The 25,155-nt window shown below is 35.9% G+C and overlaps 1 protein-coding gene across 2 annotated transcripts; it reads left to right on the top strand.

Annotated features, from left to right (window-relative positions):
• Nucleotides 1-6,057: 6,057 nt before the first annotated feature.
• On the top strand, nucleotides 6,058-8,101 carry LOC107893889 (uncharacterized). Of its 2 annotated transcripts, none has more exons than XM_016819028.2 (2): nucleotides 6,058-6,229; nucleotides 7,087-8,101. In XM_016819028.2, exon 2 carries the CDS (start codon nucleotides 7,157-7,159, stop codon nucleotides 7,967-7,969), a length of 813 nt encoding a protein of 270 aa, XP_016674517.1. In that variant the 5' UTR covers nucleotides 6,058-6,229; nucleotides 7,087-7,156; the 3' UTR covers nucleotides 7,970-8,101. The 2 variants fall into 2 exon arrangements, with proteins under 2 accessions (XP_016674517.1, XP_016674518.1); XM_016819029.2 differs by having other exon boundaries at nucleotides 6,060-6,202.
• Nucleotides 8,102-25,155: the final 17,054 nt, after the last annotated feature.

The following is a 25,155-nucleotide window of genomic DNA, read 5'->3' as shown; positions in this document are numbered from 1 at the left end:
GTCCCTCCTCTTTCGACTGACTTAAAAATGCCAAATAGGCTTCACAACCTTTCCAAATCCACTTCTCGGCTCTTAATGCCGACACCACATTGGACAAATAATCCCTTCGCTCACCTATCACCATAACCTCCTCATCCTTTGTGGTCCTTAACACCATTCATTTAGCAGCACAATCCAAGGTCACTTTATGCTTAACAAGCCAGTCCATTCCCAAAATGAGATCAAACTCTCCGAACGGTAACTCCATTAGATCTCCAGGGAAAATCCTACCTTGAGTTTCTAAGGGTACATCCCTATACAGTTTGTCTACCCTAACCGAGTGACCCAAAGGACTTAGTACAGATACCCCACTCACAATCTCCTCAGAGCAGTCCAAGTTGTCCATAATCCGTTCTGTGGCCTCCAATCAATATTCTGCCACATTCGAGGCGATACCAGACACGCCCCTAAAGATCTCCGCTCCGTTAGCCCGAAGTCGTTCAGAAATAGATCCCCGAACTCCATTGCCCGTACTTGCCCCGGCAACCCTTTCCAGAACACGAAGCATTGCCTATGACAGGGCATCATCCTCCGCGGCCCGATCATACGGCCTATTCTCATCCACCGGTGGTGGTCGTGCTACTCCAGTGGGTATGTGTTCAGAAGACGAAGATCCAACTTGAGTACTACTTCGGCCTCGTCCACGGCCTCTTCCACGAGCAGCTCTTGTACTTATATCGTATTATTCGATTACGAATTTTTATGCATTAATTCAATATTCCAGTGTTTATTACGGATGTTTTATGAATCAGATAGTAATTCAGAGTTTGTTTTCGCAGAATCGGAGTCTAGCTATAGTTTCAGTCTCTTATCAAATTTTCCTATGGTTTCAGTATCATCCTATCTAGAGTGTCTTAGTAGGGTTTCAGTACAGACAGATAATTCAGGAAAATATTCAGAAAAATTCAGAATATTTACAGACTTGAGCCAGAGATTCGGAATGCCACCTTCTAAAGATCTAAATTTTGAAAATCGCGTTTTTCGCAATCTTTATAATTTTTTTTGAAAATATTTGTTTTTGTAAACTCATTCCACAGCTGAGTTGTTGCAACCTAGGCTCTGATACCACTAAATGTAGCACCCCAAACCCAGCCCAGACGTCATGGTCGGATCCGACATGTCACATCGAAGAATTCAAAACATTTTATATTGTTGATCCAGAAAAACTTACTTAGTGTTTTAAAAGATGATTATAGGTTAAAGTGGATGGAAGCTGTGCACCAGGTAGGAAACCAGAAAAGAGGAGATGAGTCCATCGGACTGCTTAAGTACCAAGCTCCCTTCAGATCCAATCCTAGACATGCACACCGCCATTGCCACACCTTAACGTCATGTATATTTTTAGGAAATCGATTTGATTAAGTCCTTTTTAGGAAAAGTGATTAATTATGGAAAATACTTTCATTGCGGAAGCTTTGCTTGTCATCGTGGTATTTTGAAATCAATTGTTATTTTTGAAAACGCGCCCTAAAGCTTTCCAACTTCAACAGTTAAAATAATTAATACTTATCTTAGTAACACATATTAACACCATCAAAAATAATTAAGCGGCCTTATTACATTTAAAAACCCAAAACTTCAAACGTAAAAAAAAGGATGTCCAGTTCACCAGAAGAAAATCAAACTTTCAGAACGGGTGGCCACTCCGAATTCCCTCACAGCTCCAAGCCCACTATGGTTGGGGATTACCTGCGTGGATGAAAATAAAAGGGGTGAGTTTGGGGAAACTCAGTGTGTAAGGAAAACCCATTCAAAGCCCAAGTCAGCTCAAGCCTATTGGGCCTAAGCCCATTCAGGTAACAGTGGTACTGGACCAGAGCCCTTTTCAGATTACAATAAACTAGGCCTTAACCCCTTATTCAGATAACAGTATGGCCCAAAGGCCCATTTCAAAATACATGCAACATCAATAACATATGCAAGCCCATTTGGAGAAACTACTCAACCCACCAACCACTACACTCCACCCGTACTAGCCCTACACTCCATGTGGGGAATAGCTCAACCCACCCAGCCCAACACTCCACAGTTGCAGCCTTACTGCTCAGTTAACAGTAAATTGAGGCAAAGCCTCCAGTACGTGGACAAGCCACTTTCAGTACTTCCTCCGTCAATATCCCAATCCCATGCATCAGATAATAACAACATGGCATGCAGTAAATAACAACAATCAAACATGCATTTGGTCAATTTAACCCTAGGGGTATTTCGGTAATTTATCTACTAGGGGTAAAACTGTAAATTTTCCACTTTTAAAGGTATTTCAGTAATTTATCTATTTTAGGGTTTTTCATGCATATTCCTACTTTTCACGTACTAACAGAATCACGTACCGAGTGTTCTTACCGAATTGGGCTCGTTGGCCCATCATTCCAATTTTGGCCCATTAAGCCCAAAAATATCGAGGGCACAGAAATCATGCACTTTGGAGTCCAAATTTTGCAATTTACCAAAAACATTAATCGATTTATCTCACGAGCATTCGCACACTCGCAAATCTACAAAATACCGTTTTTGGCATTTCGGCTTTTCGACTTTTACCAATCCAGACTAAGAAAGAGGCTGTTAGTTACACACCTGTTTGCGACGATATGCTGACGAGATCCACACACGAACCGCCTACAATTGGATTACTAACACATTAATCTAACTATTCAAATACAAACTACGTATTAACCCCTTACAATATTCGGCCAACCACACCTACAGATCATAGTAAGCTTATAAGAAATCAATAAGCAACTCATTAACAAATTTTTGTCAATGTTTACCACATAATCATAATTTCACTGCAAGCTGTCTTCCTTAGCAACAGTCACTAAATCATTTATAACTGGAGCTACGAAACTCCAAATCAAGTGCCGTTAATTTTCCCTGAAAATAGACTCATATATCTTATATCCGTAAAATTTTCAGAATTTTTGGTTTGGCCAATCAATACAGATTTTTCTCAAAGTTTCGCATGTTTCACTGTTTGACTAATCTGACCACTCTTCTTTACGAATCAAATTTATCATTGTACAAAATTCAAAATATGTTCTTGTTTATTCCATTTGAAACTAGACTCATTAAGCTTTAATTACATAATTTATGCAGCTTCTAACTCATCTCCCACAATTTATGGTGATTTTCCAAAGTCACATTACTGCTGTTGTCCCAAGCAGATTTATTACCAAATCACTCTTTCACACATAACTTGCATGCATGTTTTTTTTTAAACATGTATATCACCAATCAATCATCACATATCTATGATTTTACTTAAGTATAATCTCCATTTCATCATTTTAAAGCACAACATGTTAGCCGATTTTTCCCTTTAACATCTAAGGCACATGCATGCTCATTTGTTTGGCTCAACTTTACCTATCTTCCATTTTTTCATCAAAAGAACATGAAACAACAACCATTTCCTTCATTTTAATTCATGACTAAATGCTCACAACACAACTAAAAACCAAAATATGCTTCAAGAGTTAAGGTAGAATTAAGAAGAACTCATGAACCTCAAAATAAAAGCAAACTACCATGAACTTACCTTCAATTTTTCTTCCCCAAGTGACTGAACATTCAAGAGCTTTCTCCTCTCTTTTCTCTTCTCTAACTTTAAGCTATGATGAACAAAGATGGACGAAACTTTTTTCTTTTCACCCCTTTTTTTTAATAAAATTTCATATTTCATCCATTTAATTCTTTAATACAAAAGACATGAAATTCCCATCATGGAACATTTACCTAACCCATTATCATGGAATATTTACCTAACCCATTATCATGAAACATTTACCTAACCCATTATCATGGAACATTTACCTAACCCATTATCAATTTGTATCAATTTGTACCATAAATTATGGATATCAAGTGCACATTTTGTCTACAACAACATGATGGCTGGCCACTTCATGTAAAATGGGAGGTTTGTCATGCAAATCCTCCTATTCTGCACTCCTATTTATTTGGCCACTTCAATTTAGCCTATAGCATTTTCAAACATTTTCACATAGGTCCTATTTCATAATTTCACCCCCTTTTTCTTATGGAACAAAAAAATTAACTAAAATTGTCGGGTTCTATCTTAAGCTTGGGCCTTCTAGAGGCCCACTAACATAATTAAACCTGTGCCAACATTCACAGAATTCCCAAAAATTGGGGCGTTACACTGTCACATTATCTGTTCTGGCAGCCATGCTGCATATTTCTGTGGCGTGTAGCGGTTGGGTGGGTCGAGTAGTCTCCCCACATGGTGAAAGGTTGGTATGGGGGTGCATGTGGTTGGATATGGGTTGGGTTTTGCATAGACATGTAATATTTGTTTTGTTCTGTTATGGGCCTATGGGCTTTATTCTGACTTCTGTTCTGGGCTAAGGCCAACTTATTCTGTTCTCTGTGGTTTAAACCGATATAGGCTATGGTTGGGTTAATTTACACACTAAGTTTCCCCAAACTTACCCTTTTATTTTTCATCCACGCAGGTAATCCCCAACCATAGTGGGCTTGGAGCTGTGAGGGATTCGAAGTGGCCACACGTTCTGCAAGTTGATTTTATTCTGGTGAATTGGACATTTTTTTATTTACGTTTAAGGTTTTGGGTTTTAAAAATGTAATAAGGCCGCTTAATTATTTTCTTTGATGGGTTTTATATGTTTTATTGAGTTAGGTATTATTTATATTTAACTGTTGACTTTGGATAGCATTAGGGCGCATTTTCAAAAACGGTAATCGATTTCAAAATAACACGACAACAAGCAAAGCTTACACAATGAGAATATTTTTCCAAAATTAATCTCTTTTCCTAAAAAGGACTTAATCAAATTGGTTTCCTGGAAATATACACGACGTTAAGGTGTGGTAACGGCAGTGTGCATGTCTAGGATTGGATCCGAAGGGAGCTTGGTACTTAAGCAGTCCGAGGGACTCACCTCCTTTTTTCCGGTTTCCTACCTGGTGCGCAGCTTCCATTCACTTTAACTTGCATTGAAATTATCTTTTAAAACACTAAGTAAGTTTTTTTCTAGAACAACAACCTGAAATCTTTTGAACGCTTCGATGTGGCATGTCTGATCCGGCCATAACGTCTGGGCCGAGTTTGGGGTGTTACACGGTAGCTATCTTTGTATTGATCTTTTGTTTCAAATCCGCCAGCAAAACACACTTGTTGAATCTCATTTTGATTTTTTACTGACTTTGAAAGGCACAACCTTTTTCAGCTATATTTATCATTTCTCGATTGAAATGAACATAAACTAACAAAATTTGGGAACTCATATTCAACAATTTCTGCTTCCTCCTTAACAAACAAAACATTGATATCCTTAATCTCGGTTTTCAATTGATAAAACAAACAAAAACTCAAATGGAAGACAAAACACCTCTTTATATTGAAAGTTCAACACTAATTTTTTTATCTAGAGAAGGGGTGTCGGCCATCAGTGTCCCAGCACCCCAATTTTTTTTTAGATTTGGTACTGGGGTGCCAGCCATCAATGTCCCATCACCCTTGTTTTTTAAAAAAATCTGGTAAAAGGGTGTCGTCCACTAGTGTTCCAGCACCCTAAAACTTTTTTTTTTAATTTTAAGAAGGGTGTCGATCATTGGTGTGTCAACACCCTATTTTTTTTAATTAAATAAAAAGGGTGTCAACTATCAGTATACCAACACCCCTTAAAGAAATTTTTTTTTTATTAATTGTGCCAACAACCTAAATTATTTTTCAAATATTAGTATAAATATATACCAATATGATACGGGCTAAAAAAATACAAGGCTGTTGGCCATCCAGTGTCCAACACCCAAAAATATATTTTTTTAACCTGTATCAAAATACTGGTGCCGACCATTTAGTTCTCGTTACTCAATTTTACTGTTCATTTTAGTTCATTTAAATAATTATTTTTTTAACAAAGTTATTTGCGTAAATAATTAGTTTTTTTTTGTTATTTGAGTAAAATAACCCAAATTATCATATTTAGACACGTGTTTTTGCTTTGTAATAAACTTGTAACAATAACACACATCGCATCAGCGCATCGATTCATCTCATCAGACATTAGTCATCTTTCTCTTTGTTCTGCTTTCTCTGCTAAACACATCACCATTCTTTTCCCAAAATCCCCAACCAAAAAAAAAAAAAAAAAAACCACAGATTAATTTTTTCAAAGAAGTGAGCTTTTCTTCTTCTTTTCTTTTAGTAAGTTTACATCCTTCTTTTTTTGTTTTATTTATTTAATTTTCTGATCTTTATCTTGCATATTCTAGTGTTTGTTTAGTTCTTAAATTTCATGGGTAATGACCTGTTTCTTCAAAGTGTTAATCTTAATGAGGGTGAAGAGAGATTGAGGAAGTGAAGAAACTGTGAGTTTTTACGGTTTTCGTAATTTTTGTTTTAATGTGTATCTAGAGAAAAAAATAATGTTGGTAATGCAAATAAATTTTGGGGAATTTTTGAAACAATGATTTCAATTTTGCATGGTAATGATTAAAATCGAGTTATTCTTGGTGGGTTTAGGGTTTATAAAGTCCTTTAAAAGTTTTCAAATTGCCATTGCCTTTCGCGGTTTCGCCATTGCTCAAGTTCTTGGGAATCTTTATAGTTTAATGTTGGTTTCTTTTTATTCAAATAATTAAATTCAATCACAGTGTAGTAATATTGTATTCTATGTGCTTGCTTAAATGGCTGACTGAAATAAAATTCAAAACCAAATCAAACCAAGAGCTTCAATCCTATCTGGGGTCAACTACAAGAACCAGGACATAGAAACGTTATGTCGGGTACACAAATATTCTTGGTTGGATTATTCTTGTGGATCGTCATTTGATCTTTAAGTTCAAATGGTTTTGTATTGTTATTAATAGAAAAGAGATCAGGGACTGGGGAAATTAATGAACAAAGAAAAGAGCTTCATTTAAACATGTTTGTCGGATCGATTGTCCTATTTTGTAATATTTGTTTCACTATTAGCACAAAAAAGTTTCAATCCATTAATTATCTCATTTCGTGGAGATTGCTTGTCAAACTCAATGCCGTTTGTATTGCCAATATATCAGGTTTAAAATCCATGGCTAAGTCCACTTGAAAAACAATCTTCCTATAAAGCCTGCTAATCAGACGATCACCATGTGGAACTTTGTTGTGAAGGCCTTTACTGGAGCCAGCGGGTCTAAGACTGGTTCGTTGAAACCAAGTCAGGTTTCTTCAGAATGCTTGGATGATGATACGTCTTTGCACAACCGTGGAGAGGAAAGATTGGAATGCCCGATATGCTGGGAATTCTTCAATGTTGTAGAGAATATACCGTATGTTCTATGGTGTGGCCATACTTTATGTAAAAATTGTGTCTTAGGGCTGCAACGAGCTGTTCTGAAATACCCTACATTACCAATCCATCTTCCGTTCTTCGTGACTTGCCCATGGTGTAATCTATTCTCCTTGAGGCTGGTTTACAAGGGGAACGTCAAGTTTCCCAGCAAGAACTACTTTCTCCTCTGGATGATTGAGAGCATGAATGGTGATAGGTCAAAATCGAATTCTTCCATTCATGGGGGTCATCCACCTGCCTGTTCCACAAATAGAATAACAGATGGTGGTGTTCAGCTTAGGCATATAAATACGAGGCGAGCTCAATGTACTATGCACTGTTTGGAAAATTCAGCGTCAAGCCGTAGTCAAGGACGCCTGATAATCGACTATTTCAGTGCCGAAAGACTTCACTTGTCACTCCGCAAGTCCTTGGTTTTCCTTTTGCACTTAACAGTTAAGTTCCCTTTGATTGTCATATTTCTTTTGATAGTCTTATATGCCATACCTGCAAGTGCAGCCGTTTTTGCTCTGTACATTCTTATCACTGTGGTGTTCGCTGTCCCGTCTTTTCTCATTTTGTACTTTGCTTTCCCCAGTTTGGATTGGCTAGTTAGGGAAATCATCAGTTAAAACTGCCCCTTAATGTTCCCTCTGTTCCCTATGCATCTTGTAGCATGCAATTCAACGACGTCTCCATGTTAGATGCCGTGAAACCATGTTGTCAAACCTTTGTTTATGAAAATTTATAGTTATTTTGAATCAGTTGAGCTAGTTTTAGCATCTGTTTATTGCAATGGATGTTTGGGTGGTCATGTAATTGCCTTGATTCCATCATTAACATTTAGTTAAATCGACAAGAGGTTTCATCAGTCTGTTCTCTCATCTGGTTTTTTAACATTGTCCAGTACAGCAAAAAGAAAAGGAAAAAGAATCCCTTCAATAGAACCCTGCATATGTAAATTATCGGATGTAATTATTTGAAATTACACATGTGACATGTTTAGTGGGTTTTTGAGTATGGATCTCCCATTCTCAGAGGAGAATGAGAAGTAAAACAATTAGGGGGTAATTTACAACAATTATATTATATTGAAATTCTAGTATCATTTGGTTTTTTCCTTGTACATTATTTTATTTTAAAAAGTTAATTTTATACAATAGTAGTATGCTATTATTAATTTTAAGATATATATTTTATTTGTAAAAACATATATATGTTAAAAAATAATAAAATAAAAGAATACTAACAAGTGAATGACATAGGAAAATTTCTCTAGTACAAGGAAAGACTTAATCAATTGTTATCTTCTGCTAATGAAATTAGTAAAGAGTTTTGTCTCATCAATTAACTAATAGAACAGAACTTGATTAAAAGAAAAGAGGGCAACATATTTTAGACTCTCCCTGATGATGATGTCACTTTACATTTTTGACTTGGCGCATTCTAATTTTGTAGAGTTTGAACATTCTAATTTTGTATATTAATCTTTCAAATGTTGTGGTTGATAATGTATTGGTTAAAAAATCTTTTCAGTTATCATTAGAACAATTTTTTGAACTTTAATATCATATTTCTTCTCAATATTATAAGTGAAGAATAAGTTTGGTGAAATATGTTTTGCTCTTATCTCCTTTAATGTATCCTTCGTTTAATTAAGCAATACATGTTGCATTATTTTCGTATAAGATGGTTGATTCCTTTTCCTGTAGAAGTAAATTACACATCTTCTAGATATGGTGAGTCATTAGCGTTGGCCAAATACACTCTTGACTAACTTCATGCATTGCAATTATTTCTGCATGATTTGAAGACTAACCTACATATTATTTATAATTTTTATAGGGTAAATGGTAAACAAGATCTTAAAAACTAACCTAAATTCAAATATAAAAACCTTATGATTTCATTAAAATGTAACACCTACTTAACTAACTTCATGCCAACATTTATAGGATGGAAAAATGACCTAAAGTTCCATCTTTTAAAACGAATAGTAATAAAATAGGAAAATTAATTAAATTGGCAAAGTTAATAAAAAATTAAAACTCTTTCAAAAGGGGCAATAATAAAAAGAAAACTTAAATAAATGAAATAAATAAGACCTTGACATGATGATGATAATAATAACAATAATACACCTTATTCATAATACAATAAAAGAATCAAAGTAACATAAATAAATAATATTAAAATATATGTAAGCGGAATGTGTAAAAACAACATAAATATAAACAGACATGAAAATAAATAAAGACAAAATAAGAATAAATAAAAATTATACAAGAGAATAAATATAAAACATTAAAATAAAGGGCATAATTGACATTAAATATATAAGGTATAAATGCAAATGAAAAGGAAGATATAAGTGTAAATAATTTATTAAAGATGGAAACAAAATGACATAGCCTGATTTTGGGACTAAAAAATAAAAAAATGTGGAAGACAAAGGACTGACGTAGCAATTAATTTACTTTTAAATTTGAAATTTTGTTTTAAATTGAAGATTTGAATAAACAAAAGGGTTACAGGTGTAAATAGACCAGAGAGTGAGGGCGTTGCTACAAAAAAGGGGAATTGTTTTGTAAATTTAAAAAGTAAGGGGTGGGAATAAATTACCCGTTTTTAGCACCTATAAATGAAAAAAATATATATTCATTCTTTCATTTTAACCTTATTTTTTCAAAACTAAAATAAAATAAAATTTTAAACATTTCCTTTAAGATGACTAAAAAACATATTTTTATTTTAAAAATATAAACTTTCTCTTTTAAAAAAAAACTAATTTTCTTAAAAATCAAAACTTTATTTTCAAAATAGTTGAAAAATATCAAAACTTTATTTTAAGAATTTAAACTTTTCCTTTAATATAACTAAAAAGCATATTTTTATTTTAAAAATTTAAACTTTCTCTTTTTTTTAAAAAAATTAAAACTTTATTTCGGAATAGTTGAAAAAGATCAAAACTTTGTTTTAAGAATTTAAACTTTTCCTTTAATATGACTAAAAAATATATTTTTATTTTAAAAATCTAAACTTTCTTTTTTTAAAAAATCAAAACTTTTCCTAAGATCAAACCTTTAAAAAAAAACATTTACTTTAGAAAGGGGAAACGAAAAAATAGGATTTTTGGGGCTCCTAGGGGTGAAGGAGCGACGTTCCGGTGACGTCCCCTTCACCAGAGCTTAAACCCAATCCCTCAAGATATGTATATAGCAAAAAAAAAAAATGAAACTAGAATGCTTCTTCTTGTTGTTTTTTTTTTACCTTTTTTTTTAAGAACAAAATATGAAAAGCCTCCTTTTCTTTTTCTTTTTTTTTTCTTTCATTTCATTTCATCTATATATATTATTTTTTAATCTTTTTTTGTAAAAAAGATAATAATAATAATAATAATAATAATAATAATAATTTGGGCCCTTGACAAGCCCAAAAAGGAAAGAAAAGTAAAATAAAAACAAAGGTCTTAAATTGACCAAAATCGGGTAGGCTTCAAGTGGCCCAAGAGAGAACTAAAATTTAAATGGGCCTCCAATTGGGCTCGAACAAAAATAAGTGTCTACAGTTGCCCCTCTTTTTTCGTGAACGTACAAAGATGTAGATACTTAACCACTATCAAATCCCACTCAACATCACAGTAAATGGAATAATAGAGTTTTGCAATTACCAAAATCGAAATAGATGAAAACATATTACGTTATCCAAAACTAGAAAAGTAGATACCAAACGATCAAAACATGAAGAGCGATACAAGATAGACTTCACAACCAAATCTTTGAAATGAGAATGCAAGGAAAAGTAAATGGACCCCCACACCTGGGACTTTAAATACAATGAAAAGTAAACGGACCTCCACACCTAAGCCTCTAAATGCAATGAAAAGTCAATGGACCTCCACACCTAGGTCTCTAAATGCAATGAAAAGCAAATGGACCTCCACACATGGGTCTTTAAACGCAATGAAAATTAAATGAACCTCCACACCTGGGCCCCTAAATGCAATGAAAAGTAAATGGACATCCACACCTGGGCCTTTAAATGTAATGAAAAGTAAATGAAACTCCACACCTGGGCCTCTAAATGAAATAAAAAGTAAATGAACCTCCACACCTAGGCCTCTAAATGCAATGAAAAGTAAATGGACCTCCACACCTGGGTCTCTAAATGCAATAAAAAGTAAATGGACCTCTACGCCTGGGTCTCTAAATGCAATGTAAAGTAAATAGACCTCCACAGCTGAGCATTTAAATGCAATAAATGTTTTTCTTTCTTCATTTCTTGAATTTTTCATAAAAGGTAATCACTTTGAAAATCATGTTTTTGGGTTGAAAAAGATTAAATCCCTATCCACACATAACAGATCATGAAAATCAAATTCCATAGTATATCACCTTAACAAATTTTAAAATGATTTTATGACTCGTAAATTAAATTCTCAAATGATAATTCACTTAACAGACTTGGTACTACGGATTTCATAAATCCATCCTTGAAACATATTTTTTTTGTATCAAGAGTCAACTCGTTAATTCTCGTGAAGCCGGATTTCCTTTTCTTGACTTTAGACTATTCCAACTGTGAACCCTATACCATGCTCTTTTGAAAATTTGCGTCTTAAAGTAGATATTCTTCAATACAGTTCCTTTATCTTGCTCTCTGTTTATTTTTTGGTTTATTGTTTTTCATTCTTTTTTTCTTGATTTAAGCAAAATATTCTTTCTATAGACTCTTACATTCTCCAAGTAGATTAAGTCCATAATTTAAACCGACCATGAGCAATCAGAGATAGACTTGTTCCAAGGTTATAGTGTTAGCTCGAGTTTAGGTGCCAAAGAAAGGGCTAAAATAGGCTCAAATAGATGACTTTAGGCTCGTATCTATAGATAAATTTCTTATGGAAATCTTCATTATCCTCTAGGGCATCTCATATCTTTTTTTTAGAAATCTCTCTAGACTGCTCATTTCTGAGTTTTCACCTTAAAGTTCATCTCACTCTTTTATGCTATTGAAGACGTCACAATTTCCCAAAGATTAACTTCTTGATTTGAACAAACATATTCGATCAAAATGGTCTTTTTAGGGTTGTAACGTGGTCTGAGGGTGAAAGGTCAATCAGACAAAGGTTTTCCAGGCTAAAATATATATTATGTGAAAGAGTATAAAAATCATGAGAAGTTATTTTAAAATTTTGATTGCTCCTTCCATCTCTCAATCACTTTTCTTCACTCTTACTCCTTCTTATTTCATTTCTTTTTTATTTCTTATTAACTTTCTCTATTTCTTCTTTGTTTTTTTTTTGGAATGAGATCAAGAATTTAGAATTTTGCTTTCATTTTTCATGATATTTCTTGTCAATCCATGATGTTCGATGGATGACTTTAGTTAGGGTTCAAAAAAAAGATACATCAAGCTCAAAATAGGGTAGCAAGGGATATAATTTTCTCCAAGTGACAGGGAGAACAAAAGAATGCCATTTATCATTTCAAAATATGGTTAATCTCATCATAAATGTCATTCTTGGAATGCACCCATGTTTTCAATTTAAATTGCGCATAATTTCATGTTTGTCTCATAGTGTTGTAAAATCATCGATCCATACCCAAAACCTCATAAGTTGTCCCCCAACGTGGAGGGTGATCCTTCGACAAAGGTCAATTTTGAACAAAAAAGATGGCCCAAAGTGGTTAACAAAGGATTAAATTTTCTTCAAGTGAATGATATTTCAAAATTTTCATTTGTCACTTTGAACATTGCTAACTTATTAAGTAATTAACCTTAAGGAGAATGCAAGATTTCAAGGTAAAATGTAACCACAAACGTGATGCAAAAAGAAAAGAAAAACTAAAAAAGTCAATATTACTTAACGTGACTAACTTTTTAAGAACAATCAAACTTATTTTTAAGCGAAGTATTTTTTCACTACATCAAAATTTACCGGGTTCGACATCTTGTTTCCATCCATTTCAGTGAAAATCAATGCTAGACCAGAGAAAGCTTTCTTCAACGCATACGGTCCCTCCCATTTTGGCATCCATTTTCCCCGATGATCATGAACATATGGCAGAATCTTCTTCAGTACCAGATCCCCTTCTCTGAACTGCCTTGGTCATACCTTCCATCATTATTTATTAATACAACTAGCCATTACATAAAGTTGCTAATCTCTTTTCCTCAATTAAATTCAACTTTTTATCTCTCTCTTGCACCTATTCAACCTCCTCTAGTAGCGCCTCTCTTAACACTCGTAGAGATGGGATTTGTACATCGATAGGTAAAACGGCCACCATGCCATACACTAATGAAAATAGAGTAGCTCCAGTCGAAGTCCTCTCAGATGTACAGTGTGTGTGGGGAGCAAAAGAGAGTTTCTCATGCCAATCCCTACACATTTTTGTTGTCTTGGGAATGATCTTCTTGATATTCTTATTTGCAGCCTCGATTGCCCTATTCATTTTTTGGACGATATGGCACAGAATTGTGATGCTTGATCTTAAATTGTGTGCAAACCTCTTCTATTAGGGCATTGTTCAAGTTCTTGGCATTATCTGAGATGATTCTTTTTGGTAAACCGTATCGACAAATGACCTCTATTTTCATAAATTTGCAGATCACTGATCGAGTTACGCTAACATATGAAGTGGCTTCGACCCACTTGGTGAAATAATTAATCACTACAAAGATGAAGTGATGCTCAATTGATGCTTTTGGTGTGATGGGACTAATGACATCCATGCCTCACATTGAGAAAGGCTAAGGAGGTTCCAAGATATGAAGGTTGGTAGGATGAATGTTAATACTGTCAGCATAAATCTGAATTTATGACATTTCATAGCATAATTTAAACAATCTCGCTCCAAAGTCAACCAAAAATATACAGCCTTCATGATTTGTCTTGCCATCATATTTCCGTTACTATGTGCTCCATATACTCCATCATGAATTTCTTCCATTATCTAATTCGCCTCTTTTGTGTCGACACATCTCAACAGGGTTTGGTCACATCCTCTTTTGTACAAAAACTCACGGTTTAATAAGAAACCCATAGGCAGCCTCCTAATTATTCTTTTATCATTTTCTGAGGCACAATCCGGGTATTGCTGGTATTCTAAATATCGTCTAATGTCAACATACCACGGTTTCCCATCCATTCTCGGTTGTACTCCTGCGCAATGGGCCGGCGAGTCCTTGACCTTTAGATGTATAGGTTGCACTTCTATTTAGGATCCTACTTTGAACATGGCGGTTAGAGTAGCTAATGCATCTGCTAACTAGTTTTCTTTTCTTGGCAAATGACAAAATTGAACGTCATCAAACTCTTTGATCAGTCCATACACATATGTTTTATAACAAATCAGTTTGGAATCTCTTGTTTCCCATTCTCCTTTTAATTGGTAAACAACTAACGTTAAGTCACCAAAAACTTTTAAAACCCCAATCTTTTTCTCAATGGTGATTTGAAGTACCAAAATACATGCCTCATATTCAGCTACATTGTTCGTATAGGTGAACATTAGTTTAGCTGTAGTGAGAAAATACTGGCCACTTAGGGAGATTAGTACTGATCCAGTCCCATGCTTCATCATATTGTATGCTCCATCAAAATATACCCAAATTTTTTCTTTGCACTTCAAAATTGACATGATCTCTTTGTTTGGAAAATCAAAGCTCATAGGCTCATATTCTTTTTTCGCGCGATTTTTCAGAAAATTCATAACTATGCTTCCTTTAATAGCCTTTTGGGACAAGTAGACGATGTCATACTCAGAAAATACCACTTGCCAACAAGCAACTCTCCTTGACAATGATGGCTTATCTAAAATCTACTTCAAAGGGTCTAACTTTACGATGAGGAATGTGGTGTGATACAACATGTATTACCTTAGTTGACGCGCGGTCCATGTTAAAGCGCAACACATCTTTTCTAGATGGGAATAATTGGCTTCATATTCTGTGAACTTCTTGCTCAGATAATATATTACGTGCTTTTTCTTATTTGAACTATCTTGTTGCCCTAGAACACAACCTATAGAATTATCCAGCACTACCAAATACAAAATTAAAGGTCTTCTTAGCACAATACTATTTTACTTTCTCGATTGCTTTTTAACAATCTTCAGTCCATTCACCATCACCATCCTAATGTAAGAGCTTGAAGATGGGATCACATTTATCCGTGAACTGTGAGATGAAACGACATACGTAATTTAACTGTCCCAAAAAACCTCTTACCTTCTTTTTAGTTTTAGGGGGTGTCAAATCTTGATTTGCTTGAACCTTTTTCAAATCTATTTCAATTCCTTATTCACTCACTACGAAACCCAACAGCTTCCCCAACTTTACCTCGAAAGTACATTTTGCTAGATTCAATCTCAATTTGTATTTCCACAATCTTTCAAATAGTTTGTAAAGGTTTTCAACATGACTTTCCTCCCTAGAAAACTTTTCTATCATATCGTCAACATAAAATTCAATCTCTTTATGCATCATGTCATGAAACAGTGTCACCATTGTTCATTGATACGTGGCCCCAGCATTCTTTAGACCAAACGGTATGACCTTGTAACAAAAAGTTCCCTAAGTAGTGATGAACATGGTCTTTTCCATGTCCTCCTTCGCCATTTTGATTTGATTATACCCCGAGAATCCATCCATAAAAGAGAAAACACAATGTTTAGTAGTGTTATCCACTAGTGTGTCAATATGAGGTAACAAAAAATTACCTTTGGGGCTAGCTTGGTTCAAATCTCTATAATCGATGCACATTTAAACTTTCCCATCCTTTTTAGGAACTTATACAATTTCGCTACCCACTCTGGGTATTTAGCTACTTCTGGTATAATGTTCTGACCTCTTCTTTGATCTTCAGCAGCATCTCAGGTTTCATCCTTCTCAACTTCTGGTATACGAGCTTGCAGTCTGATTTCAAAGGTAGCATGTGTTTCATGATATTGGTGTCCAAAGCCGACATATCTTGGTATGACCATGCAAACACATATGAGAACTCAATAAGTAGATCCTTCAACAATTGATTTTGCTCTGACATGAGAGTGGTTCTAATCCTAATTTCCTTTGTTACCTCATCATCACCCAGATTGATTAAATATGTTCCCTCTAAGTGGGGTTCTATAAGCTTCCTTTCTTGTTCAACCAGCCTCAAAAACTCATTTGGTACAACTTTCTCCTCTTTCATCTCATGATCGTTAAAATGAGCATAATTATGAGAATTTGATTCAAATATGTCATTTGGATCATTGTTCATGAGGTATATCCCTGAAATAATTATGAGTATGTATATTGGTATATGAATGAAAATGATTGAATGAATAAAAGTGACTAGGGACATGATCCAAATCTGATTTCATTAAAGAGAAAATAGTTTTACATGGATTTTCGAAAGAATTTAAATTAACTAAATGATATTAAAATTTGATATAAAAACTCTTAAAAATGATCATGAAAGACTCAAGGGTAGCAGGTAACAGTATGAGCTGCTAGTTGTCTACGGCGGAAGGGTCATACGAACCTAGTCTCTTGACATCGGCACCCTATCACCCTTAATGTTTAGATCTACTGCATCTCCATTAATCATTAAGTTGACCGAGGTCCTTTTCTGATGCTCGAATTCAATTGAGTAAAAGGTCTCAGATAGTGGAGGAAAAATCAAAGGATATTCCACCACTTTCTTTCTAGGCATACGGGCCAACCTCTTTGCTTTCCGCTCTTTACACATCCTCTCGACATCCTCCCTCATAGGCTTATATCCCAACCCTCTTGTATCCTTCTTAGTGGGAACAAAAATGGCTTCTGAGATACCTTGTAGGTTTTTTCCCAAACTTAAGTGGATTTTCTAACCCTTCCTTATTGTCTAGGAAAATAACATGTTTGTTGTTCGTGGCACATTAGGCTTAGGGGCTTGCATTCCCTCTGCCACATAAGATGCAGTCACCACCTCAAAGGTCTAGAAAGAACTCTCTATTGCAACATCATCCACTTCTATGAAAGGAGAATTTGGCAAGCTAGCTACCAATAGGTCCTCTTCGCCTCGCATGATGCACAAATTCTAATCGATTACAAATTTCAATATTTGGTGTAAGGACGATGGTACTAGCCCAGCCAAATGAATATAGGGGCATCCCAATAGCATAATGTAAGAAAGTGTTATAGCAATCACCTAAAAGCGAATAAGGAAGTTAACAGCTCCTACCAACAAGGGAATCTTTATTTTGCCAGTCATGCTTCTTTTGGTGACATTAAAAGCTCGCACCACTAAAGGGCTCGATACCATGCATGAGGTGTCTACGGGCATCTTGGATAATGTTGAAAAAGGAAAGATGTTGATTGATGACCCATTTTTGATTAGGACACTAGCCATGGAATAGGCTTTACACTTTACTGATATGTGTAGTGCCTTGGTACTTCCTCTTCCATTCGGGGGTATTTCATCATCATTGAAAGATATGTAATTTTAGAAAAAATGCTCCCTACTAAGTGACTGGCATTTTCTACGGACACGTTGTGAGCGACATAAGCTTATTTTAGAACTCATACAAGAGCCTCCCTATGTGGCTCCAAGTTCAAAAGTAGTGACAACAAAGAAATTCTTGCTGGTGTTTTGTTCAACTGCTCGACCATGCTATACTCATCGTGCTTTATCAGACGCAAAAATTTGTTAACTTCATCATTCTCGACTTCTTCCTTTTAGTTTTCCAATGTTTCCTTATCGGCTTCTTTATCGCCAATTTCTAGTTAATTTTCTAAAATCACTTCTTTACCATAGGGTTCTTTCCCCACTATGTTTGGCTTGTAATAATGCCCTTTTTGAGTTATGCCACTAAGTCCAGAGATGTTGGAGGCATCATATCTAACCACCTAGTAATCATATCTCTAAGGAACTCGTTGGTCATCTCCATACTTAAAAGGGTCGGGAACCCTAATGACCAACACACCATCCTTTACGGCCTTTGAGGTAGACTCTTTTCCAATAGGGGTTTTCTGTCCATATGCGATGGTGACAGGTTTCACATCTAACGTGTTTATCTCATTGGTCTTAACACCCTCCCATATCTCTAGCTGGAAAGAATCCAAGAGACACTGTATATGTTCCCCAAACATTGGGAAAACTTGGATAGAGTGTTCTCGAGCTCTTTAGTGCAATTTGCAGATTTGATCCATATCAATTCCCATTACAGACCTAGGTTGCTCGGTGTGAATTAGATTTGACCCTCTCAAAATGTTGAAGAGTCGTTAGAGTGAGGTTGTGATATCTTCCACTTTTCTCTTTTGAAGGCTTTTTTCTTCAGTTATAGCATTAACTGTTCGATTGTGGTTTGGTAACAGATTCGTGTTAACATCTGGTGTATTCTCTTGCTGGAAATTTATCTTTCTCTCCCTTATAAGATCTTGCACCTTATATTTTAACACTAAGTAGTTCTCGATGCTATGGCTTGGATTGCCAGAGTGATACTCACATTCAGTGTTGGCATCATACCAGTTTGGAAATGACAGTTGCATTGGTTCCTTGTATGTAGGTACAAAGAGGTGTTTCTCCACTAGAATTAGAAAAAGTTCTACTTAGGGGATGGGAATTGGAACAAACACAGGCCTCTCGTGGCGGCCTTACTGGAGCTTAGGTCTGTGGGACAGGGTTGGTATAGTTAACATGGAAGATTTGTAATGGGTATAGGTGGACGATACATAAAAGGTGAAGTATTGGTAGCATTTACAGCTAAGTATTCGAGGTGTGGAGGTATTGGGCTCGGGTATGGAAAGTAAGAGTATGGGTATTCGCCCGGTGTGATTGTTTGCGTTTCTGCTTCTTTTTTTCTTCCCAATGACACCTCTTTTCATGCTCAAAGGGTCATCTATTTTGCCCAACTTCAATGCATTCTCTATCATTTCTCCGGATAATACCATATCTGCAAAGGTCTTAGAGGCATTTCCTAGCATCCTGTCATAGTATATGCCTTTTAGCGTACCAACGAATAGAACAACGGTCCCTTTTCCCTTGAACGGGGGTTGTACTTACGATGCCAAGTCCCTCCACTGTTGTACGTATTCCTTAAAACTCTCATTTGATTTCTTTTCCATGTTCTAGAGAGTTAGGTGGTCTGGGGCCATGTCTACAATATGTTTGTATTGAGCAATAAATACCTGTGTGAGCTCTCCCCAAGTTTGAACATGGCTCCTGTCCAACTTTACATACTAGCGAACCGTAGATCCGGTCAAACTGTCTAGAAATATGTGCATTAGCAGTTTCTCATCTTTAGAGTAAACAACCATTTTCCTACAGTACATGGCAATGTGAGTAATGGAGCAATTGCTTCCATTAAATTTTTCAAAGTCAGGAACGTCCCATATCAGGTACCAGATAAAGGCCTTCTACTTCTACAGATCCAAAGGTGTATAATCCTTCAATGACTTTCAAATGTCCTTCAATTTGGCTGAATTTATGAGCTTCTTCATCCATAATTGAATTTCCTTTATCCATTTCTCTTGGCTCCTCACTTGTAGGCAACTCGTTTACTCTTATGATTTGAATGGTCACACTTGGCACTTGAAGCAGTAAACCTTCATGATATACCCCTGTATTAATATAAAAAAGGATTCAATTGTCCAAAGTGCTACCTCCTTGTCCTACCTTGGCCTTGCCTTTGACCATTGCAGTCATCATTTCCATCATCCTTTCCATTTGTTCCTCTAGTTTGGCCATGCATGCTAATTCTTCTTTCGTCATCTTCTTGGCTTTTGAGCGAGTGTTATACCGGTGAGCTATCATTAGTCCTTTTTCAAATGGCATTTATTTGCAAAGTTAGAAAATTATTTGGATTAATCATAAAAAAATGTTCTTTTATTTTTTTAAATAATGTTTTGAATAAACAAATGAGCGAACGAGTGAACGAATGGAAGAATGAATGAATGATTGACTGAAATTAGGGCACATTATCGTAAATATACTCAAATATAAACATTTTCTTTCATAGAAGGTTCAAAAGTTGTTCGGCTTACAATTTTTTTTTCATTTTTCTTTCATACTTAGATAAAATCCTAATCAACCCTATTGCCATAAGGCAAATCTCTACTCGTCGTTCTTCTTCTTCCTCCTCATGAGCTTGATGAACTTTTGGTAATGTGTCTGAGCCACCTCCAGAAGTTTCATTGCAGGCTCATTCCTAATCGCAAAAGGGGTAGATTCTTTTTAAAGTTATTCAATCTGTTCACATAAGTCTTTGGCTTGCTGAGTGAAAACCTGACCTTCCCTGTGCATTGTTGGAAACACCTCTTGTCGGTTTATTGCCATTTGTTCCACCGCAATAAAATGCTTCGCAAGCTCCGTATATTCTTTCGTGACCTCTTTGTTTTGCTCTTCTTTTGTCTTTAATTATTTAGTTAGATGACAGATTTCCTCTTCCAGCACTTCAATTTCAGCAGTTTTCTCTTTAGGCACCCTCCTCCAAATTCCTCTTGTTCTCGCACTTTTTGGAGTTCATTAGCTTCCAGACTCAGATCTACCTCTAACCTTTGAATTTAAGAGAACAAGTTAGATCTTTCTCATTGACGCCGTTCTAATTATATTCTTAGTTCTTCCACTCTTCCCTTCATGTCTAATCAGTGTTGTTGTTGTTGTCTCATAATTTCTTCCTATTTTTCCTTTACATATGCCTGATACTGCTCTCGTTTCCGTTTGACCTCTTCATCTCTCCCCCTCAGACGCATCTCTAAATCATGCATCTTTTTTGTTAGCTCAGTTACATCATCTAGGACCTTCCTTTTTCCCTTGAATTACGCTGACATAGAGATTTTTCTTCTTTTTTGACGCCACTAGATATACGTTTTCGAGGTGGAATGGTTGAAAAAGGTTCCTGATTGCAATCTCAAGGTTTGACCCCACTTGATTCGTATCTCTTCCAATTTCTTCTAAAATCCCGAATCCTGAACCGAAGCTTCCGCCTCATTTAAACTAGGCATTGATCATACCCATATTGATTCAGAACCATCAATGAGGAACAACTGATGGCTCCCCATATGCCAATTAAAGGAACCCATAAATGACCACCGCATCTAATGAGTACCGTGCTCGGAATCATCTATGGAGCCCTTCATTCTATTTCTTGGTATGTCAATGTACTAAGGTTCTGAAACCACTCCTCAATCGATTGATTTGGAAGTCACTTTCTTTCCAGAAATTCTTCTATAGGTTTGGTTGAAGGAACAAACACTTGATGAAAGTGCTTATAAAGGCACCTAAAATGGCTTTTCATCCATACAAAAAACAATTGTGCGCATCCTATGAAACGCTCGTCTCTGTTCCTTCTGAAGAAATTGAGTAAAATGATGGTTTCAGCTAAGACTGCTGGAGCAAGATTCACCCCTATTTCAATCTGAAATAGAAAATTAGCTAGCTCTACACTCACATATCCCAGAGCTGTTGGGAACACAATCAACCCATATACAGCAAACGCGAATAGTGCCAAATGCCTATCACCACTGGCCTTTCCCATAGCATCCCTAATGTCAGACTAGGAAATGCAAGGACCATTTTTATCTTTAGTCTTGTTTTCACTGTATCTACAGCTACTCCCATCAAATTGGCTAAAGGTCCTCAGAAATCGACGTTTCGCTTCCAATATATCTTGAGAAGATCTCTAAAGTCATAGTGGAGAAGGGTAGAATATTCCTTGATAATTGGTACCATGTCCACTTCATTAAACGTAAAACACCTATAAGTGGGATCCCAAAAACATACCATGGCCTTCAACAGGGCATCATCTGATTTAACGAACAGAAGCTGTGCTACATCACCATACTTATCCAGAAAGCGAGTTTTCTTAGCCTCGTCCCATGATTGCCATATTCCCTTTAACTTATCTTTGCGATTCCTCCTACAGTCCATGTGGACTATCTGAGGTAGGCCTAAGTCAAAACTAGCTATCTAGCAATCGCCTACTCTGCTCTGAGTATCCTCTAACATTCTTACTATTATCCTTATATTTTCTACCCCATGTTGAACAACTGAATCTTCTCGAAATGTGTTCATGTCGAATATAGATGCGACACTGTGCCCCAAGTGTTTAAATGATGCATGAATTATGCCGAAAAAATTCAAACACAATACGAATAAATGCTCATAAGGTCCTATAGGGTATTATTATAATGGGTAAGGTACAACTCTTATGTCTAAGCTTCACATTTAAAATGGTCATAAAATGCTGCCTTACGACTGACTGTAATGCACGGGGAACACAAGGCTTAAATACAAAACCCATAGGGATACGTTCCCTTTTAAAAAGGGTTGGCCCTTGGGTGGTAAGACGTCCATAGCGTACACGGTAGCTGTTGCAACACAAACTTCTATGTCTATCTTAACCATAGAGTAGTAGTTAAACTTATGTGGTGACATATTGCCACACAAAAGCCTAAGGCTACTCCTCCTAAACGGGATGGGCCCAGGGTAGGACCGAAAGCAAGATGCAATCATGAATGACAATTATAGCCACCCCATTACAGTAGAGTCAACATACACATTAATCAATTTCCTCGATAAAAGAATAAACCAACACATTAGCATACATATCAAAATAGGATAAGTAAATGAAATGATCAAATAAATCAATATTTAACACATATTCAACAATTTAAAACGACACTAAACAATTAAAAAAATTAATGCATGAATAAATAAATCTAATATGCACAAATACTAAAAACCCTAGCTCTCAAACCTAAGTAACTCGACTTACTAACGTCCCCAATAGAGTCACCAATATTGTCATAAAGTTGCCTACATAAGAGTACGAGGGCCTAGTAAGCAAAGATAAACAAGGAGGGCCTAAATTAATGTAGAGTCGCAACTAACCAATTAGGGCTAGGTTGATTAGTCACCTATCGCGTACAAATCTAGAATTACGGAAAAATCCTAAAAGTCTAGTGTAACATCCCTTGGAACCTTTAAAACACTTAAAAATTTTTCTTGTTTTGGAGAGTCACACACCCGTGTGAGTAGACCATGTGGTTACACACGCCCGTGTGGCTTGGGACACGCTTGTGTCCTCAGCTCGTGTAACTCTCTAACTATGACATCATCCACAAAATAAGGTCACACGGCCAAGTCACATGCCTGTGTGCTTAGACTATGTGGCGAATTAAAAATAAATGAATTTTTCATAAAATGGTGCAGACTTCACACGGCCAGAGTACACGCCCATGTGGGTAGGCCGTGTCTCTCATACGGCCAAAACACATGCCCGTGTGTTTACCACTAGGCATACTGACTTGCAAAACTAAGGTACAAAGGACACACGACCGAGCAACATGCCATGGGTCTGACCGTGTGTCACACACGGCCTAGACACATGCTCATGTGTCTACCCATGTGGACATTTTAGAGGCTAATTTCCAAGCCAATTGCCACCCTCAAACACTCATTTACTCAAACTTGTTTCATAGCATGCAACATAACCTATTTAAACACTCAAATATTAAATATCATGGTATTATCATGTCTTCTTAGTGTCATCTTATTTACACATTCTATTAGCCATACCTTTTACAAATATTCCACACCAATTTCATGCATACATTTTAATTCCTAGTTACAAACTCTTTACTATGATCATCTCAAGTCATTATGTCATCCCTTAATTTCAAGCATCTAATTCACATCTCACCATATACTAATCAAACAATCACATAACACATCGTCAAGGCATTAGCACATGCATGCATGAACAATTAGGTTTCACAATCCAATAATCAAACATAAGCCATATCTCATGCTATTACAAAATGAATTATCAATATTATAGGCATTTACCATTCAACCAAAATAGCATGACACATATCATAAAATAACCAAGTCCCCTATACATGCCATATTCAAAATATCAAATTCACTATACCCAAATTTTCTTTTGATAGTGTGATTGAATACTCTGACTGCTTCTGATCCCCAAGCTAGCTTGGTGGAACTACAGATGATGGAAAGGAAAAGGGGTAAGCATTAAAGCTTAGTAAGTCCATATGCAAATAATAGGCAATGAGAACAAGCAGATATAATACAACATCATGATAGCATAAATATAAAGATTGTTTACCATTCAAACCTTTTTGGACTTATTTATTATGTATATATTTCCTTATCACGAATAATCATTTACCAAGGTATTACTCGTAAGCGTAACGTACATACCTGTACTATTTCGTAGTATAGCACACGACCATACCTTCTTTAATATGCCCTCCTTGGGACTTTCATTACATCATCCATTGCATTTCCTGTTGAACACTCGGAATAATATTGGATACATGGAAAACCTTGCACTTGAGTGTCACATACACATACGTAGCCAAAGCTACCTCAAAACATGTAACGCTCATAATAAAGCTACTCATGGGCTTGCTCACACAAGCTACCAAGTATCCGACAAACTCAGGACTACCTAGCCACCAGGAGGACACCCAAGACCAGTGCCCAAAACCAAATTACATGTGTCATAAACATCATGAACTTAGACCAACTCAATGAGCTTAGATGTTATATATATCATGAACTCAGACCAAATCAATGAGTTCGGATCATATACTTTTCTAGTGACATGTCACTTGTATCCTAAACTATTCCTAAGGTTCAAACGGGATTCTTCCTCACATGTACATAACATCTCAACCGCACTTGCTCATGATGTCGTGGATACGAACATAATACCATTCATACTTTCATAACCACCATTAGACATAACATTCATAATGAAAATAAAATATTTACCACATAATATCAATACATCAAAATATGCTATATTGTCATATTATTTACACATGT

This window comes from Gossypium hirsutum, chromosome A13 (genome assembly GCF_007990345.1).
Source record: "Gossypium hirsutum isolate 1008001.06 chromosome A13, Gossypium_hirsutum_v2.1, whole genome shotgun sequence".
NCBI classification, from domain to species: Eukaryota; Viridiplantae; Streptophyta; class Magnoliopsida; order Malvales; family Malvaceae; genus Gossypium; species Gossypium hirsutum.
Note: the sequence above shows the minus strand (reverse complement) of the source record. Positions and strands in the feature narration are given on the sequence as shown.